Source organism: Nerophis lumbriciformis, linkage group LG13 (assembly GCF_033978685.3).
Source record: "Nerophis lumbriciformis linkage group LG13, RoL_Nlum_v2.1, whole genome shotgun sequence".
Lineage (NCBI taxonomy): Eukaryota > Metazoa > Chordata > Actinopteri > Syngnathiformes > Syngnathidae > Nerophis > Nerophis lumbriciformis.
The window spans coordinates 2,095,001-2,112,500 of NC_084560.2; the positions used below are offsets into that span (position 1 = coordinate 2,095,001).

Below are 17,500 nucleotides of genomic sequence, written 5' to 3' on the forward strand. Positions count from 1 at the left end.
CTTGAAAATGATTTTTTACCTTGAAAAAAATGTTTTACCTTGAAAATCTACTCCAAAGACTAAATCTACCCGGGTGGTTTTTGGTGGAAACACAGAGGGAACTTTATTCCTGTTTCAGAGAACGACTTTAGTTTTAGGGACGGCGTGGCGCAGTGGAAGAGTGGCCGTGCGCAACCCGAGGGTCCCTGGTTCAATCCCCACCTAGTACCAACCTCGTCATGTCCGTTGTGTCCTGAGCAAGACACTTCACCCTTGCTCCTGATGGGTGCTGGTTAGCGCCTTGCATGGCAGCTCCCTCCATCAGTGTGTGAATGTGTGTGTGAATGTGGAAGTAGTGTCAAAGCGCTTTGAGTACCTTGAAGGTAGAAAAGCGCTATACAAGTACAACCCATTTATCATTTATAATGTAGGAACCAGAAATATTAATAACTGAAAGAAACAACCCAATACTATACTACTATAGTACATTACAAGTACAATATTGTGTAGTATAGTCCAGTGGTCCCCAACCTTTTTGTAGCTGCGGACCGGTCAACGGTATGGTATGGTATTTTTATTTATTTATTTTTATTTTTTTGTCATAAAGAAATACAATCATGTGTGCTTACGGACTGTATCCCTGCAGACTGTATTGATATATAATGTAGGAACCAGAAATATTAATAACTGAAAGAAACAACCCTTTTGTGTGAATGAGTGTAAATGGGGGAGGGAGGTTTTTTGGGTTGGTGCACTAATTGTAAGTGTATCTTGTGTTTTTTATGTTGATTTAATAAAAAATAAAATTAAATAATTTTTATTTATTTTTTATTTTATTTTTTATTTTTTATTTTTTTCTTGTGCGGCCAATCGATCCACAGACCGGTAGTTGGGGACCACTGGTATAGTCTATATACATATATACACATACACACACTGTCAGGACTCAGTCAAAAATAGGACTCAGATGCAGAGGTGGGGAATAATCAGGCAGGCTTTTATTTTGAAAAATTCACTTTTCACCGCTTGAGTCAGGGCAATTCAACAACGGCTATAAACTTCAACTAGGCGAAAAGGTTTCACAAAATGTGAACAAACCGAAAATCACTCCAAAAGGAGGATACAGAAATATCTATCTCTAACAAGTGTTACGATCCGCTGCCCGGATCATAGTTTGTTTATGTTTTAGTCACGTGTTTTCAGCACCTTGATTTTGTTTGTTTTCAGTTGCCATGTCAACCGATTACATGCACCTGCCTCTGGTTAGTGTTCGGGACGCGCACCTGTTGCCCGGGCACTAATCAGAGGGCTATTTAGTCTTTGCCCTGGCCTCACTCGGTCTGGCTTCCTAGTTTGTTCCCATACAACTGATGACGACGATTATTTCATGTTCCTTAGCTGCTAGTTTTCACGCTATGCCATTTTGCCTGCTAGCTCCCACGCTAGTCCTTTTGTTTCTTGCCTTTTGTGCTACGTGCATGTCTTTTTGTTTATCCACCGTATGATTTATATTTAAAATAAATCATTTTCCTACCTGCAAGCTGTGTCCGAAGCCGTCTGCATCCTTGGGAGAACCACACCCGCATCATTATGCGACCACGTCGTTACAGTAGGAAGCCAGCAAATAACAATTCTCCCGCAGCAGCCATTGAGGAGTTTGACGAAGGTACGTGGGAGGTGTTGCGAGCAATGGAAGCGGAAACTCTTCGCTATTCCCCCTCGGAGCGCCAGGACCTGATATGGGGTCCCAACGGAAAGCTGGTCCCAATCCACTCCGTTTGGCCCGAGGACATCGCCACACCCCCGCAGTACGGGACGCGTCAGTGAAGACGGAAGCCGGCCAGAAGGTCTTCCCCTCGCTGTCAAGACGCGCCGCTCCTGCAAACTCCTCCCCCGGACCGAAGCAAGCTACATGCAGCTCAAACTTCCCCTCCTCAGACGTTTGGCAACCCAATCGACCACTTCGCCAAACATTTCTCCGATTGGGCTGTCAGTCACATGGACATTTCCAACAATGACGTCATTTCATTGGCGCCCCCCAAAGAGGTAACTCCGCCCACTCCCGATGACGTCATTGAGCAAGAATTTTTTTTTCCATCTTCTGCTTCATTCAGTCAGCCACCTCCAAATGACTTTTATTCCAAGATAAAACATTATCAGGACATTTTTATTAAGTGTAGTGTCTGCATCCTTGGGAGAACCACACCCGCATCATTATGCGACCACGTCGTTACAACAAGGAATATAACTATGAAATTTAAACAACAAAAGGAGGGAAAAACAATGGGCTTTAAAGCTTCTACGCTGATTCTTATCTACAGAAATAATGAACAAAAGATCACTCAAAAATGAGGAAAAGAAGAGACGGTAAAAGTAAACTGAACTCACAACTGTGATTTGAAAACTTTACAAACAAAAATTCAATCTGCTTAAGAGGAGAAAAGGAAAACTCAAAATAGCCACTTGGAAATTGAGGCTTGGGAATGACGCTGGAGATGCACAAGACATTCTGGCACAGAACAAAGGGCTCATAAAACACATGGGGGTAATGGGGGACAGGTGGAAACAACCAGGGATGACGTCAGACTGATGACACATAAGGAAGGGCAAGTGACCTGAAACCAGAGGAGTTATTTTTCAAACTAAAACATGAAATTCACAAGACCCAAAAAAACCAAGACAAGACATCCCTCACCGCGGTGTGACACACACACTATATAGTCCAGTACTATAGTACATTATAAGTACAGTATAGTGTAGTACAGTCCATATATACACACATGTACTATAGTACATTACAAGTACAGTATTGTGTAGTATAGTCTATATACAAACCCTGTTTCCATATGAGTTGGGAAATTGTGTTAGATGTAAATATAAACGGAATACAATGATTTGCAAATCCTTTTCAACCCATATTCAGTTGAATATGCTACAAAGACAACATACAGGTAAAAGCCAGGAAATTCGAATATTTTGAAAAACTTGATTTATTTCAGTAATTGCATTCAAAAGGTGTAACTTGTACATTATATTTATTCATTGCACACAGACTGATGCATTCAAATGTTTATTTCATTTAATTTTGATGATTTGAAGTGGCAACAAATGAAAATTCAAAATTCCGTGTGTCACAAAATTAGAATATTACTTAAGGCTAATACAAAAAAGGGATTTTTAGAAATGTTGGCCAACTGAAAATGAAAAATATGAGCATGTACAATACTCAATACTTGGTTGGAGCTCCTTTTGCCTCAATTACTGCGTTAATGCGGCGTGGCATGGAGTCGATGAGTTTCTGGCACTGCTCAGGTGTTATGAGAGCCCAGGTTGCTCTGATAGTGGCCTTCAACTCTTCTGCGTTTTTGGGTCTGGCATTCTGCATCTTCCTTTTCACAATACCCCACAGATTTTCTATGGGGCTAAGGTCAGGGGAGTTGGCGGGCCAATTTAGAACAGAAATACCATGGTCCGTAAACCAGGCACGGGTAGATTTTGCGCTGTGTGCAGGCGCCAAGTCCTGTTGGAACTTGAAATCTCCATCTCCATAGAGCAGGTCAGCAGCAGGAAGCATGAAGTGCTCTAAAACTTGCTGGTAGACGGCTGCGTTGACCCTGGATCTCAGGAAACAGAGTGGACCGACACCAGCAGATGACATGGCACCCCAAAACCATCACCCAACCATGCAAATTTTGCATTTCCTTTGGAAATCGAGGTCCCAGAGTCTGGAGGAAGACAGGAGAGGCACAGGATCCACGTTGCCTGAAGTCTAGTGTAAAGTTTCCACCATCAGTGATGGTTTGGGGTGCCATGTCATCTGCTGGTGTCGGTCCACTCTGTTTCCTGAGATCCAGGGTCAACGCAGCCGTCTACCAGCAAGTTTTAGAGCACTTCATGCTTCCTGCTGCTGACCTGCTCTATGGAGATGGAGATTTCAAGTTCCAACAGGACTTGGCGCCTGCACACAGCGCAAAATCTACCCGTGCCTGGTTTACGGACCATGGTATTTCTGTTCTAAATTGGCCCGCCAACTCCCCTGACCTTAGCCCCATAGAAAATCTGTGGGGTATTGTGAAAAGGAAGATGCAGAATGCCAGACCCAAAAACGCAGAAGAGTTGAAGGCCACTATCAGAGCAACCTGGGCTCTCATAACACCTGAGCAGTGCCAGAAACTCATCGACTCCATGCCACGCCGCATTAACGCAGTAATTGAGGCAAAAGGAGCTCCAACCAAGTATTGAGTATTGTACATGCTCATATTTTTCATTTTCATACTTTTCAGTTGGCCAACATTTCTAAAAATCCCTTTTTTGTATTAGCCTTAAGTAATATTCTAATTTTGTGACACACGGAATTTTGGATTTTCATTTGTTGCCACTTCAAATCATCAAAATTAAATGAAATAAACATTTGAATGCATCAGTCTGTGTGCAATGAATAAATATAATGTACAAGTTACACCTTTTGAATGCAATTACTGAAATAAATCAAGTTTTTCAAAATATTCTAATTTACTGGCTTTTACCTGTATTTGATGTTCAAACTCATAAACTTTATTTTTTTTTTGCAAATAATAATTAACTTAGAATTTCATGGCTGCAACACGTGCCAAAGTAGTTGGGAAAGGGCATGTTCACCACTGTGTTACATGGCCTTTCCTTTTAACAACACTCAGTAAACGATTGGGAACTGAGGAAACTAATTGTTGAAGCTTTGAAAGTGGAATTCTTTCCCATTCTTGTTTTATGTAGAGCTTCAGTCGTTCAACAGTCCGGGGGTCTCCGCTGTCGTATTTTACGCTTCATAACGCGCCACACATTTTCGATGGGAGACAGGTCTGGACTGCAGGCGGGCCAGGAAAGTACCCGTACTCTTTTTTTTTTTTTACGAAGCCACGCTGTTGTAGCGTGCTGAATGTGGCTTGGCATTGTCTTGCTGAAATAAGCAGGGGCGTCCATGAAAAAGACGGCGCTTAGGTGGCAGCATATGTTGTTCCAAAAGCTGTATGTACCTTTCAGCATTAATGGCGCCTTCACAGATGTGTAAGTTACCCATGTCTTGGGCACTAATGCACCCCCATACCATCACACATGCTGCCTTTTACACTTTGCGCCTATAACAATCCGGATGGTTCTTTTCCTCTTTGGTCCGGAGGACACGACGTCCACAGTTTCCAAAAACAATTTGAAATGTGGACTCGTCAGACCACAGAACACTTTTCCACTTTGCATGAGTCCATCTTAGATGGTCTCGGGCCCGGAGAAGCCGGCGGCGTTTCTGGGTGTTGTTGATAAATGGCTTTCCCTTTACATACAAACCCTGTTTCCATATGAGTTGGGAAATTGTGTTAGATGTAAATATAAACGGAATACAATGATTTGCAATTCCTTTTCAAGCCATATTCAGTTGAATATGCTACAAAGACAACATATTTGATGTTCAAACTCATAAACTTTGCAAATAATAATTAACTTAGAATTTCATGGCTGCAACACGTGCCAAAGTAGTTGGGAAAGGGCATGTTCACCACTGTGTTACATGGCCTTTCCTTTTAACAACACTCAATAAACGATTGGGAACTGAGGAAACTAATTGTTGAAGCTTTGAAAGTGGAATTCTTTCCCATTCTTGTTTTATGTAGAGCTTCAGTCGTTCAACAGTCCGGGGGTCTCCGCTGTCGTATTGTACGCTTCATAATGCGCCACACATTTTCGATGGGAGACAGGTCTGGACTGCAGGCGGGCCAGGAAAGTACCCGTACTCTTTTTTTTTTTTTTACGAAGCCACGCTGTTGTAGCGTGCTGAATGTGGCTTGGCATTGTCTTGCTGAAATAAGCAGGGGCGTCCATGAAAAAGACGGCGCTTAGGTGGCAACATATGTTGTTCCAAAACCTGTATGTACCTTTCAGCATTAATGGTGCCTTCACAGATGTGTAAGTTACCCATGTCTTGGCCACTAATGCACCCCCATACCATCACAAATGCTGGCTTTTGAACTTTGCGTCGATAACAGTCTGGATGGTTCGCTTCCCCTTTGGTCCGGATGACGCGATGTCGAATATTTCCAAAAACAATTTGAAATGTGGACTCGTCAGACCACAGAACACTTTTCCACTTTGCATGAGTCCATCTTAGATGATCTCGGGCCCGGAGAAGCCAGCGGCGTTTCTGGGTGTTGTTGATAATTGGCTTTCGCTTTGCATACAATACCCGTTTCCATATGAGTTGGGAAATTGTGTTAGATGTAAATATAAACGGAATACAATGATTTGCAAATCCTTTTCAAGCCATATTCAGTTGAGTGCACTACAAAGACAACATATTTAATGTTCGAACCCATAAACTTTTTTTTTTTTTTGCAAATAATAATTAACTTAGAATTTCATGGCTGCAACACGTGCCAAAGTAGTTGGGAAAGGGCATGTTCACCACTGTGTTACATGGCCTTTCCTTTTAACAACACTCAGTAAACGTTTGGGAACTGAGGAAACTAATTGTTGAAGCTTAGAAAGTGGAATTCTTTCCCATTCTTGTTTTATGTAGAGCTTCAGTCGTTCAACAGTCCGGGGTCTCCGCTGTCGTATTTTACGCTTCATAATACACCACACATTTTCGATGGGAGACAGGTCTGGACTGCAGGCGGGCCAGGAAAGTACCCGCACTCTTTTTTTTACGAAGCCACGCTGTTGTAACACGTGCTGAATGTGGCTTGGCATTGTCTTGCTGAAATAAGCAGGGGCGTCCATGAAAAAGACGGCGCTTAGGTGGCAGCATATGTTGTTCCAAAACCTGTATGTACCTTTCAGCATTAATGGTGCCTTCACAGATGTGTAAGTTACCCATGTCTTGGGCACTAATGCACCCCCATACCATCACACATGCTGGTTTTTCAACTTTGCGTCGATAACAGTCTGGATGGTTCGCTTCCCCTTTGGTCCGGATGACGCGATGTCGAATATTTCCAAAAACAATTTGAAATGTGGACTCGTCAGACCACAGAACACTTTTCCACTTTGCATGAGTCCATCTTAGATGATCTCGGGCCCGGAGAAGCCGGCGGCGTTTCTGGGTGTTGTTGATAAATGGCTTTCCCTTTACATACAAACCCTGTTTCCATATGAGTTGGGAAATTGTGTTAGATGTAAATATAAACGGAATACAATGATTTGCAAATCCTTTTCAAGCCATATTCAGTTGAATATGCTACAAAGACAACATATTTGATGTTCAAACTCATAAAGTTTATTTTTTTTTTGCAAATAATAATTAACTTAAAATTTCATGGCTGCAACACGTGCCAAAGTAGTTGGGAAAGGGCATGTTCACCACTGTGTTACATGGCCTTTCCTTTTAACAACACTCAGTAAACGATTGGGAACTGAGGAAACTAATTGTTGAAGCTTTGAAAGTGGAATTCTTTCCCATTCTTGTTTTATGTAGAGCTTCAGTCGTTCAACAGTCCGGGGTCTCCGCTGTCGTATTGTACGCTTCATAATGCGCCACACATTTTCGATGGGAGACAGGTCTGGACTGCAGGCGGGCCAGGAAAGTACCCGTACTCTTTTTTTTTTTACGAAGCCACGCTGTTGTAGCGTGCTGAATGTGGCTTGGCATTGTCTTGCTGAAATAAGCAGGGGCGTCCATGAAAAAGACGGCGCTTAGGTGGCAGCATATGTTGTTCCAAAACCTGTATGTACCTTTCAGCATTAATGGCGCCTTCACAGATGTGTAAGTTACCCATGTCTTGGGCACTAATGCACCCCCATACCATCACAGATGCTGGTTTTTCAACTTTGCGTCGATAACAGTCTGGATGGTTCGCTTCACCTCTGGTCTGGATGACACGATGTGGAATATTTCCAAAAACAATTTGAAATGTGGACTCGTCAGACCACAGAACACTTTTCCACTTTGCATGAGTCCATCTTAGATGATCTCGGGCCCGGAGAAGCCGGCGGCGTTTCTGGGTGTTGTTGATAAATGTGTTAGTAGAGCTTTAACTTGCAATTACAGATGTAGCGACCAACTGTATTTAGTGACAGTGGTTTTCTGAAGTGTTCCTGAGCCCATGTGGTGATATCCTTTAGAGATTGATGTCGGTTTTTGATACAATGTTGGTTTCCGGCCATGCCGCTTACGTGGAGTGATTTCTCCAGATTCTCTGAACCTTTTGATGATATTATGGACCGTAGATGTTGAAATTGCACTTTGAGAAACGTCGTTCTGAAACTGTTTGACTATTTGCTCACGCAGTTGTGGACAAAGGGGTGTACCTCGCCCCATCCTTTCTTGTGAAAGACTGAGCATTTTTTTGGGAAGCTGTTTTTATACCCAATCATGGCACCCACCTGTTCCCAATTAGCCTGCACACCTGTGGGATGTTCCAAATAAGTGTTTGATGAGCATTCCTCAACTTTATCAGTATTTATTGCCACCTTTCCCAACTTCTTTGTCACGTGTTGCTGCCATCAAATTCTAAAGTTAATGATTATTTGCAAAAAAAATAAAGTTTATGAGTTTGAACATCAAATATGTTGTCTTTGTAGCATATTCAACTGAATATGGCTTAAAAATGCAAATCATTGTATTCCGTTTATATTTACATCTAACACAATTTCCCAACTCATATGGAAACAGGGTTTTTACATACACACACACTATAATCCTGTACTATAGTACATTAAAAGTACAGTGTCCATATATATATACACACACACAATAGTCCAGTACTATAGTACTATAGTACAGTATAAGTACAGTATGGTGTAGTATAACACACACACACAAACACACTATAGTACAGTACTATAGTACATTATGGTCCACACACACACACACAATAGTCCAGTACTATAGTACATTATAAGTACAGTATGGTGTAGTATAGTAAATATATGTACACCTAGCAACGCAGGAAGTGGTCAGTGGGCGTGACACGCTAACAGCCAATCAGGTGACAGTTTGCTTGATTCTTTGCATGGAGTGAGAACAGAAAGTCAACATGAAGAAATTGTGGATCAAAGAGGAAAAGTCACCTGGACAGTTTTTGGATGTTTTATAAAAGGGACCGTAGTCAGACCAATGTGGTCTGTACGTGATGCAAGGCAAGAGCGCTAATACCACACCACCTTAGCCGCTCACCCTTTAGAGCACAGCTGTAACTTCCTGACACTAAACCTGTAGAAAACAGTTCTTCTCAAGTTAGTTCTGCTCCTTTTTTTCCATACGTCATTAACAATGTCAATTATTATCTATATATACCGATACAACAATAATATTTAAATAATTACTGCATAACAAACATTTATTTCCATAGTTAAATAAAAATAACAGGGCAAATTCATGTTACACAGTTGTTTCCTGCCACTAAACCTGCAGAAAACAGTTCTTCTCAAGTTAGTTCTGCTCCTTATTTTCCATACGTCATTAGAAATGTCAATAATTATCTATATATACTGATACAACAATAATATTTAAATAATTACTGCATAACAAAAAATCCTTTCCATAGTTAAATACAAATAACAGGGCAAATTCATGTTACACAGCCGTTATTTCCTGCCACTAAACCTGCAGAAAACAGTTCCTCTCAAGTTAGTTCTGCTCCTTATTTTCCATACGTCATTAGAAATGTCAATAATTATCTATATCGACCGATATAACCATAATATTTAATTAATTACTGCATTAAAAAAAATAATCTCCATAGTTAAATAAAAATAACAGGGCAAATTCATGTTACACAGCCGTTATTTCCTGGCACTAATCCTGCAGAAAGCAGTTCCTCTCAAGTTAGTTCTGCTCCTTATTTTTCATACGTCATTGGAAATGTCAATATTTATCTATATATACCAATATAACAATAATATTTAAACAATTACTGCATAACAAAAATTTATTTCCATAGTTAAATAAAAATAACGGGGCTAATTCATGTTACACAGCCGTTATTTCCTGCCACTAAACCTGCAGAAAACAGTTTTTCTCAAGTTAGTTCTGCTCCTCATTTTCCATACGTCATTAGAAATGTCAATAATTATCTATATCGACCGATATAACCATAATATTTAATTAATTACTGCATTAAAAAAAAAAATCTCCATAGTTAAATAAAAATAACAGGGCAAATTCATGTTACACAGCCGTTATTTTCTGACACTAAACCTGCAGCAAACAGTTCTTCTCAAGTTAGTTCTGCTCCTCATTTTCCATACGTCATTAGAAATGTCAATAATTATCTATATCGACCGATATACCAAAAATATTCAAATAATTACTGCATAACAAAAATCCTTTCCATAGTTAAATAAAAATAACAGGGCAAATTCATGTTACACAGCCGTTATTTCCTGGCACTAAACATGCAGAAAACAGTTCTTCTCAAGTTAGTTCTGCTCCTCATTTTCCATACGTCATTAGAAATGTCAATAATTATCTATATCGACCGATATACCAAAAATATTCAAATAATTACTGCATAACAAAAATCCTTTCTATAGTTAAATAAAAATAACATGGCAAATTCATGTTACACAGCCGTTATTTCCTGCCACTAAACCTGCAGAAAACAGTTCTTCTCAAGTTAGTTCTGCTCCTTATTTTCCATACGTCATTAGAAATGTCAATAATTACCTATATCGACCGATATAACAATAATATTCAAATAATTACTGCATAAAAAAATTCCTTTCCATAGTTAAAAATAACGGGGCAAATTCATGTTACACAGCCGTTATTTCCTGGCACTAAACCTGCAGAAAACAGTTCCTCTCAAGTTAGTTCTGCTCCTTATTTTCCATATGTCATTAGAAATGTCAATAATTATCTATATCGACCGATATAACAATAATATCTAAATAATTACTGCACAACAAAAATTCCTTTCTATAGTTAAATAAAAATAACAGGGCAAATTCATGTTACACAGCCGTTATTTCCTGGCACTAAACCTGCAGAAAACAGTTTTTCTTAAGTTAGTTCTGCTCCTTATTTTTCATACGTCATTAGAAATGTCAACAATTATCTATATCGACCGATACAACAATAATTTTTAAATAATTACTGCATAAAAACAATTCCTTTCCATAGTTAAATAAAAATAACAGGGCAAATTCATGTTACACAGCCGTTATTTCCTGGCACTAAACCTGCAGAAAACAGTTCTTCTCAAGTTAGTTCTGCTCCTCATTTTCCATACGTCATTAACAATGTCAATAATTATCTATATCGAACGATATACCAAAAATATTCAAATAATTACTGCATAAAAAAAAATCCTTTCCATAGTTAAATAAAAATAACAGGGCAAATTCATGTTACACAGCCGTTATTTCCTGCCACTAAACCTGCAGAAAACAGTTCTTCTCAAGTTAGTTCTGCTCCTTATTTTCCATACGTCATTAGAAATGTCAATATTTATCTATATATACCAATATGACAATAATATTTAAACAATTACTGCATAACAAAAATTTATTTCCATAGTTAAATAAAAATAACAGGGCAAATTCATGTTACACAGCCGTTATTTCCTGGCACTAAACCTGCAGAAAACAGTTTTTCTCAAGTTAGTTCTACTCCTTATTTTTCATACATCATTAACAATGTCAATAATTATCTATATCGAACGATATACCAAAAATATTCAAATAATTACTGCATAAAAAAAAAATCCTTTCCATAGTTAAATAAAAATAACAGGGCAAATTCATGTTACACAGCCGTTATTTCCTGCCACTAAACCTGCAGAAAACAGTTCTTCTCAAGTTAGTTCTGCTCCTTATTTTCCATACGTCATTAGAAATGTCAATAATTATCTATATCGACCGATATAACCATAATATTTAATTAATTACTGCATTAAAAAAAAAAATTCCATAGTTAAATAAGAATAACAGGGCAAATTCATGTTACACAGCCGCTGTTGTTTCCTGGCACTAAACCTGCAGAAAACAGTTAATCTCAAGTTAGTTCTGCTCCTTATTTTCCATATGTCATTAAAAATTTCAATAATTATCTGTATATACCGATATAACAATAGTATTTAAATAATTACTGCATAACAAAAATTCCTTTCCATAGTTAAATAAAAATAACGGGGCAAATTCATGTTACACAGCCGTTATTTCCTGACACTAAACCTGCAGAAAACAGTTCCTCTCAAGTTAGTTCTGCTCCTCATTTTCCATACGTCATTAGAAATGTCAATAATTATCTATATCGACCGATACAACAATCATTTTTAAATAATTACTGCATAAAAACAATTCCTTTCCATAGTTAAATAAGAATAACAGGGCAAATTCATGTTACACAGCCGTTATTTCCTGGCACTAAACCTGCAGAAAACAGTTCTTCTCAAGTTAGTTCTGCTCCTTATTTTCCATATGTCATTAAAAATTTCAATAATTATCTGTATATACCGATATAACAATAGTATTTAAATAATTACTGCTTAACAAAAATTCCTTTCCATAGTTAAATAAGAATAACAGGGCAAATTCATGTTACACAGCCGTTATTTCCTGCCTCTAAACCTGCAGAAAACAGTTCTTCTCAAGTTAGTTCTGCTCCTTATTTTCCATACGTCATTAGAAATGTCGATATTTATCTATATATACCGATATAACAATAATATTTAAACAATTACTGCATAACAAAAATTCCTTTCCATAGTTAAATAAAAATAACAGGGCAAATTCATGTTACACAGCCGTTATTTTCTGGCACTAAACATGCAGAAAACAGTTCCTCTCAAGTTAGTTCTGCTCCTTATTTTCCATACGTCATTAGAAATGTCAATAATTATCTATATCGACCGATACAACAATAATATTTAAATAAATACTGCATGAAAACAATTCCTTTCCATAGTTAAATAAAAATAACAGGGCAAATTCATGTTACACAGCCGTTATTTCCTGCCACTAAACCTGCAGAAAACAGTTCTTCTCAAGTTAGTTCTGCTCCTCATTTTCCATACGTCATTAACAATGTCAATAATTATCTATATCGACCGATATACCAAAAATATTCAAATAATTACTGCATAAAAAAAAAATCCTTTCCATAGTTAAATAAAAATAACAGGGCAAATTCATATTACACAGCCGTTATTTCCTGGCACTAAACCTGCAGAAAACAGTTCTTCTCAAGTTAGTTCTGCTCCTTATTTTCCATACGTCATTAGAAATGTCAATATGTATCTATATATACCAATATAACAATAATATTTAAACAATTACTGCATAACAAAAATTCCTTTCCATAGTTAAATAAAAATAACAGGGCAAATTCATGTTACACAGCCGTTATTTCCTGGCACTAAACCTGCAGAAAACAGTTCTTCTCAAGTTAGTTCTGCTCCTTATTTTCCATACGTCATTAGAAATGTCAATATGTATCTATATATACCAATATAACAATAATATTTAAACAATTACTGCATAACAAAAATTCCTTTCCATAGTTAAATAAAAATAACAGGGCAAATTCATGTTACACAGCCGTTATTTCCTGCCACTAAACCTGCAGAAAACAGTTCTTCTCAAGTTAGTTCTGCTCCTTATTTTCCATACGTCATTGGAAATGTCAATAATTACCTATATCGACCGATATACCAAAAATATTCAAATAATTACTGCATTAAAAAAAATCCTTTCCATAGTTAAATAAAAATAACAGGGCAAATTCATGTTACACAGCCGTTATTTCCTGCCACTAAACCTGCAGAAAACAGTTCTTCTCAAGTTAGTTCTGCTCCTTATTTTCCATACGTCATTAGAAATGTCAATAATTATCTATATCGACCGATATAACCATAATATTTAATTAATTACTGCATTAAAAAAAATAATCTCCATAGTTAAATAAAAATAACAGGGCAAATTCATGTTACACAGCCGTTATTTCCTGACACTAAACCTGCAGAAAACAGTTCTTCTCAAGTTAGTTCTGCTCCTTATTTTCCATACGTCATTAGAAATGTCGATATTTATCTATATATACCGATATAACAATAATATTTAAACAATTACTGCATAACAAAAATTCCTTTCCATAGTTAAATAAGAATAACAGGGCAAATTCATGTTACACAGTTGTTTCCTGGCACTAAACCTGCAGAAAAAAGTTCTTCTCAAGTTAGTATTGTTCTTTATTTTCCATACGTCATTAGAAATGTCAATAATTATCTATATCGACCGATATAACAATAATATTTCAACAATTACTGCATAACAACAATTCCTTTCCATAGTTAAATAAGAATAACAGGGCAAATTCATGTTACACAGCCGTTATTTCCTGACACTAAAAGGTTCAAGGTCAAAGCTGCTTTCTTTCCCCTTCCAGGCTGCTGCCCAGACACAAAGTCCTCCGTGGAGCCCCCCTGCTGCCTCACGCCCATGACACGGCCGCACCACACACCTCAGAGAGGTACACAAGCATGAAAGGAATCTGTCCTCCATCTTGACTTTCTATCTGACCTTGACAGGGCTGCGCCACCTCCTCAGCAGTGCGGTCCAGAGAGCCTAGAAGGTTCTCCTGTTGGGCCGCTGCACATCGTCTGGCCTCACAGGTGGTGAGTTCCCATTCATTGGAATGATTACATTCACTATAAAATTGATTATTATCATTACTGTAATATTAGGATAATATCATGGTATATTATTATTATTATAGATCATCACCATAATGAAGATCAGGACAAAATAAATGATTATATCTTTAAACATTTGTGTCAATAAATGATTTAATGGGAAAATATATTTTTCATATTCATTTTTCAAATATTTAATTAATTATTCCACAATTTACCTTTTTTTTAATGATGTAATCAAATATTTGTTTTAGTTAATTATTTCATTTAATTATTTTACAATGTAATTATCAGCAGTCTCCTCTCTGAGCTGCCACCTTACCCTTGTAGAGGAGTTTGCGTGTCCCAATGATCCTAGGAGCTATGTTGTCCGGGGGTTTCTATGCCCCCTGGTAGGGTCTCCCAAGGCAAACAGGTCCTAGGTGAGGGATCAGACAAAGAGCAGCTCGAAGACCTCTATGAAGAACACGAACAAAGGACCCAGATTTCCCTCGCCCAGACGCGGGTCACTGGGACCCCCTTCTGGAGCCAGGCCCGGAGTTGGGGCACGATGGCGAGCGCCTGGTAGCCGGGCCTGCCCCCATGAGGCCCGGCCGGGCACAGCCCGAAGAGACAACGTGGGTCCCCCCTCCAATGGGCTCACCACTCATGGGAGGGGCCATAGAGGTCGGGTGCAATGTGAGCTGGGCGGCAGCCGAAGGCAGGGCACCTGCCGGTCTGATCCTCGGTTACATAAGCTAGCTCTTGGGACGTGGAACATCAACTCGCTTGGGGGGAAGGAGCCTGAGCTAGTGCGCGAGGTAGAGAAGTTCCGGCTGGATATAGTCGGACTCACCTCGACGCACAGCAAGGGCTCTGCAACCAGTTCTCTCGAGAGGGGCTGGACTGTCTTCCACACTGGCGTTGTACGCAGTGAGAGGCGACGAGCTGGGGTGACAATTGTTGTTGCCCCACGGCTCAGAGCCTGCATGTTGGACTTTAACCCAGTGGACGAGATGGTAACTTCCCTCCGCCTTCGGGTGGGGGGACGGGTCCTGACTGTAGTTTGCGCTTACGCGCCAAACAGCAGCTCAGAGTACCCACCCTTTTTGGATTCCCTCGAGGGAGTACTGGAAAGTGATTCCCTTGTCCTACTGGGGGACTTCAACGCTCATGTTGGCAATGACAGTGAAACCTGGAGAGGCGTGATTGAGGAGAATGGCCGCCCGGATCAGAACCCGAGTGGTGTTTTGTTATTGGACTTTTGTGCTCGTCACAGATTGTCCATAACAAACACCATGTTCAATCATGAGGGCATTCTAGGCCGCAGTTCCATGATCGACTTTGTAGTTGTGTCATCGGATTTGCGGCCTCATGTTTTGGACACTCGGGTGAAGAGAGGGGCGGAGCTTTCTACCGATCACCACCTGGTGGTGAGTTGGCTGCGATGGTGGGGGAGGATGCCGGACAGACCTGGCAGGCCCAAACGCATTGTGAGGGTCTGCTGGGAACGTCTGGCAGAGTCTCCTGTCTGAAAGAGTTTCAATTCCCACCTCCGGAAGAACTTTGAACATGTCACGAGGGAGGTGCTGGACATTGAGTCCGAGTGGACCATGTTCCGCGCCTCTATTGTCGAGGCGGCTGATTGGAGCTGTGGCCGCAAGGTAGTTGGTGCCTGTCGTGGCGGTAATCCTAGAACCCGTTGGTGGACACCGGCGGTGAGGGATGCCGTCAAGCTGAAGAAGGAGTCCTATCGGGTTCTTTTGGCTCATAGGACTCCGGAGGCAGCGGACAGGTACCGACAGGCCAAGCGGTGTGCGGCTTCAGCGGTCGCAGAGGCAAAAACTCGGACATGGGAGGAGTTCGGGGAAGCCATGGAAAACAACTTCCGGACGGCTTCGAAGCGATTCTGAACCATTATCCGCTGCCTCAGGAAGGGTGAAGCAATGCACCGTCAACACCGTGTATGGTGAGGATGGTGTTCTGCTGACCTCGACTGCGGATGTTGTGGATCGGTGGAGGGAATACTTCAAAGACCTCCTTAATCCCACCAACACGTCTTCCTATGAGGAAGCAGTGCCTGGGGAATCTGTGGTGGGCTCTCCTATTTCTGGGGCTGAGGTTGCTGAGGTAGTTAAAAAGCTCCTCGGTGGATGAGAACCCCCCCAGAGTTCCTTAAGGCTCTGGATGCTGCAGAGTCTTGGTTGACAAGACTCTGCAGCATCGCGTGGACATCGGGGGCGGGAACCTCTGGATTGGCAGACCGGGGTGGTGATTGTTCCGTGTCGTGTTTGTGTCTCCTCTCAATTGCTCTGTTTATGTTTTTGACCTACTCAGTGGCCCAGTGGTTAGAGTGTCCGCCCTGAGATGGGTAGGTTGTGATTTCAAACCCCGGCCGAGTCATACCAAAGACTATAAAAATGGGAGCCATTACCTCCCTGCTTGGCACTCAGTATCAAGGGTTGGAATTGGGGGTTAAATCACCAAAATGATTCCCGGGCGCGGCCACTGCTGCTGCCCACTGCTCCCCTCACCTCCCAGGGGGTGAACAAGGGTGATGGGTCAAATGCAGAGGACACATTTCACCACACGTAGTGTGTGTGTGACAATCATTGCTACTTTAACTTTATTGCTATTCTGAATGTTGCTTGGTCGGGTTTGGTTTTGGAATTGGATTGCACTGTTGTGGTATTGTTGTGTATTGTTCTGTTGGATTGATTAATAAACTAATTTAAAAGAAAAAGAAAAAAGAAGGGGAACCAGGAGGGTGTGTTCCAACTATGTTGGGATCACACCCCTCAGCCTTCCCGGTAAGGTCTATTCAGGTGTACTGGAGAGGAGGCTACGCCGGATAGTCGGACCTCGGATTCAGGAGGAACAGTGTGGTTTTCGTCCTGGTCGTGGAACTGTGGACCAGCTCTATACTCTGGGCAGGGTCCTTG

At 40.4% G+C, this 17,500-nt stretch overlaps 1 protein-coding gene across 5 annotated transcripts in view; it reads left to right on the forward strand.

Annotated features, from left to right (window-relative positions):
* The window catches only part of gtdc1 (glycosyltransferase-like domain containing 1), a 95,229-nt gene that overhangs the window by 22,795 nt on the left and 54,934 nt on the right, over window positions 1-17,500 (forward strand). For all 5 annotated transcript variants that reach the window (XR_009816517.2, XM_061971806.1, XM_072914415.1 and 2 more), the window contains 2 exons: window positions 14,333-14,416; window positions 14,475-14,561. Coding sequence is in view for 4 of the 5 variants with exons in the window: in XM_061971806.1 (XP_061827790.1) it covers window positions 14,333-14,416; window positions 14,475-14,561 (171 nt within the window). In the remaining variant the exon portion in view is untranslated. The remainder of the gene's footprint in view (window positions 1-14,332; window positions 14,417-14,474; window positions 14,562-17,500) is intronic.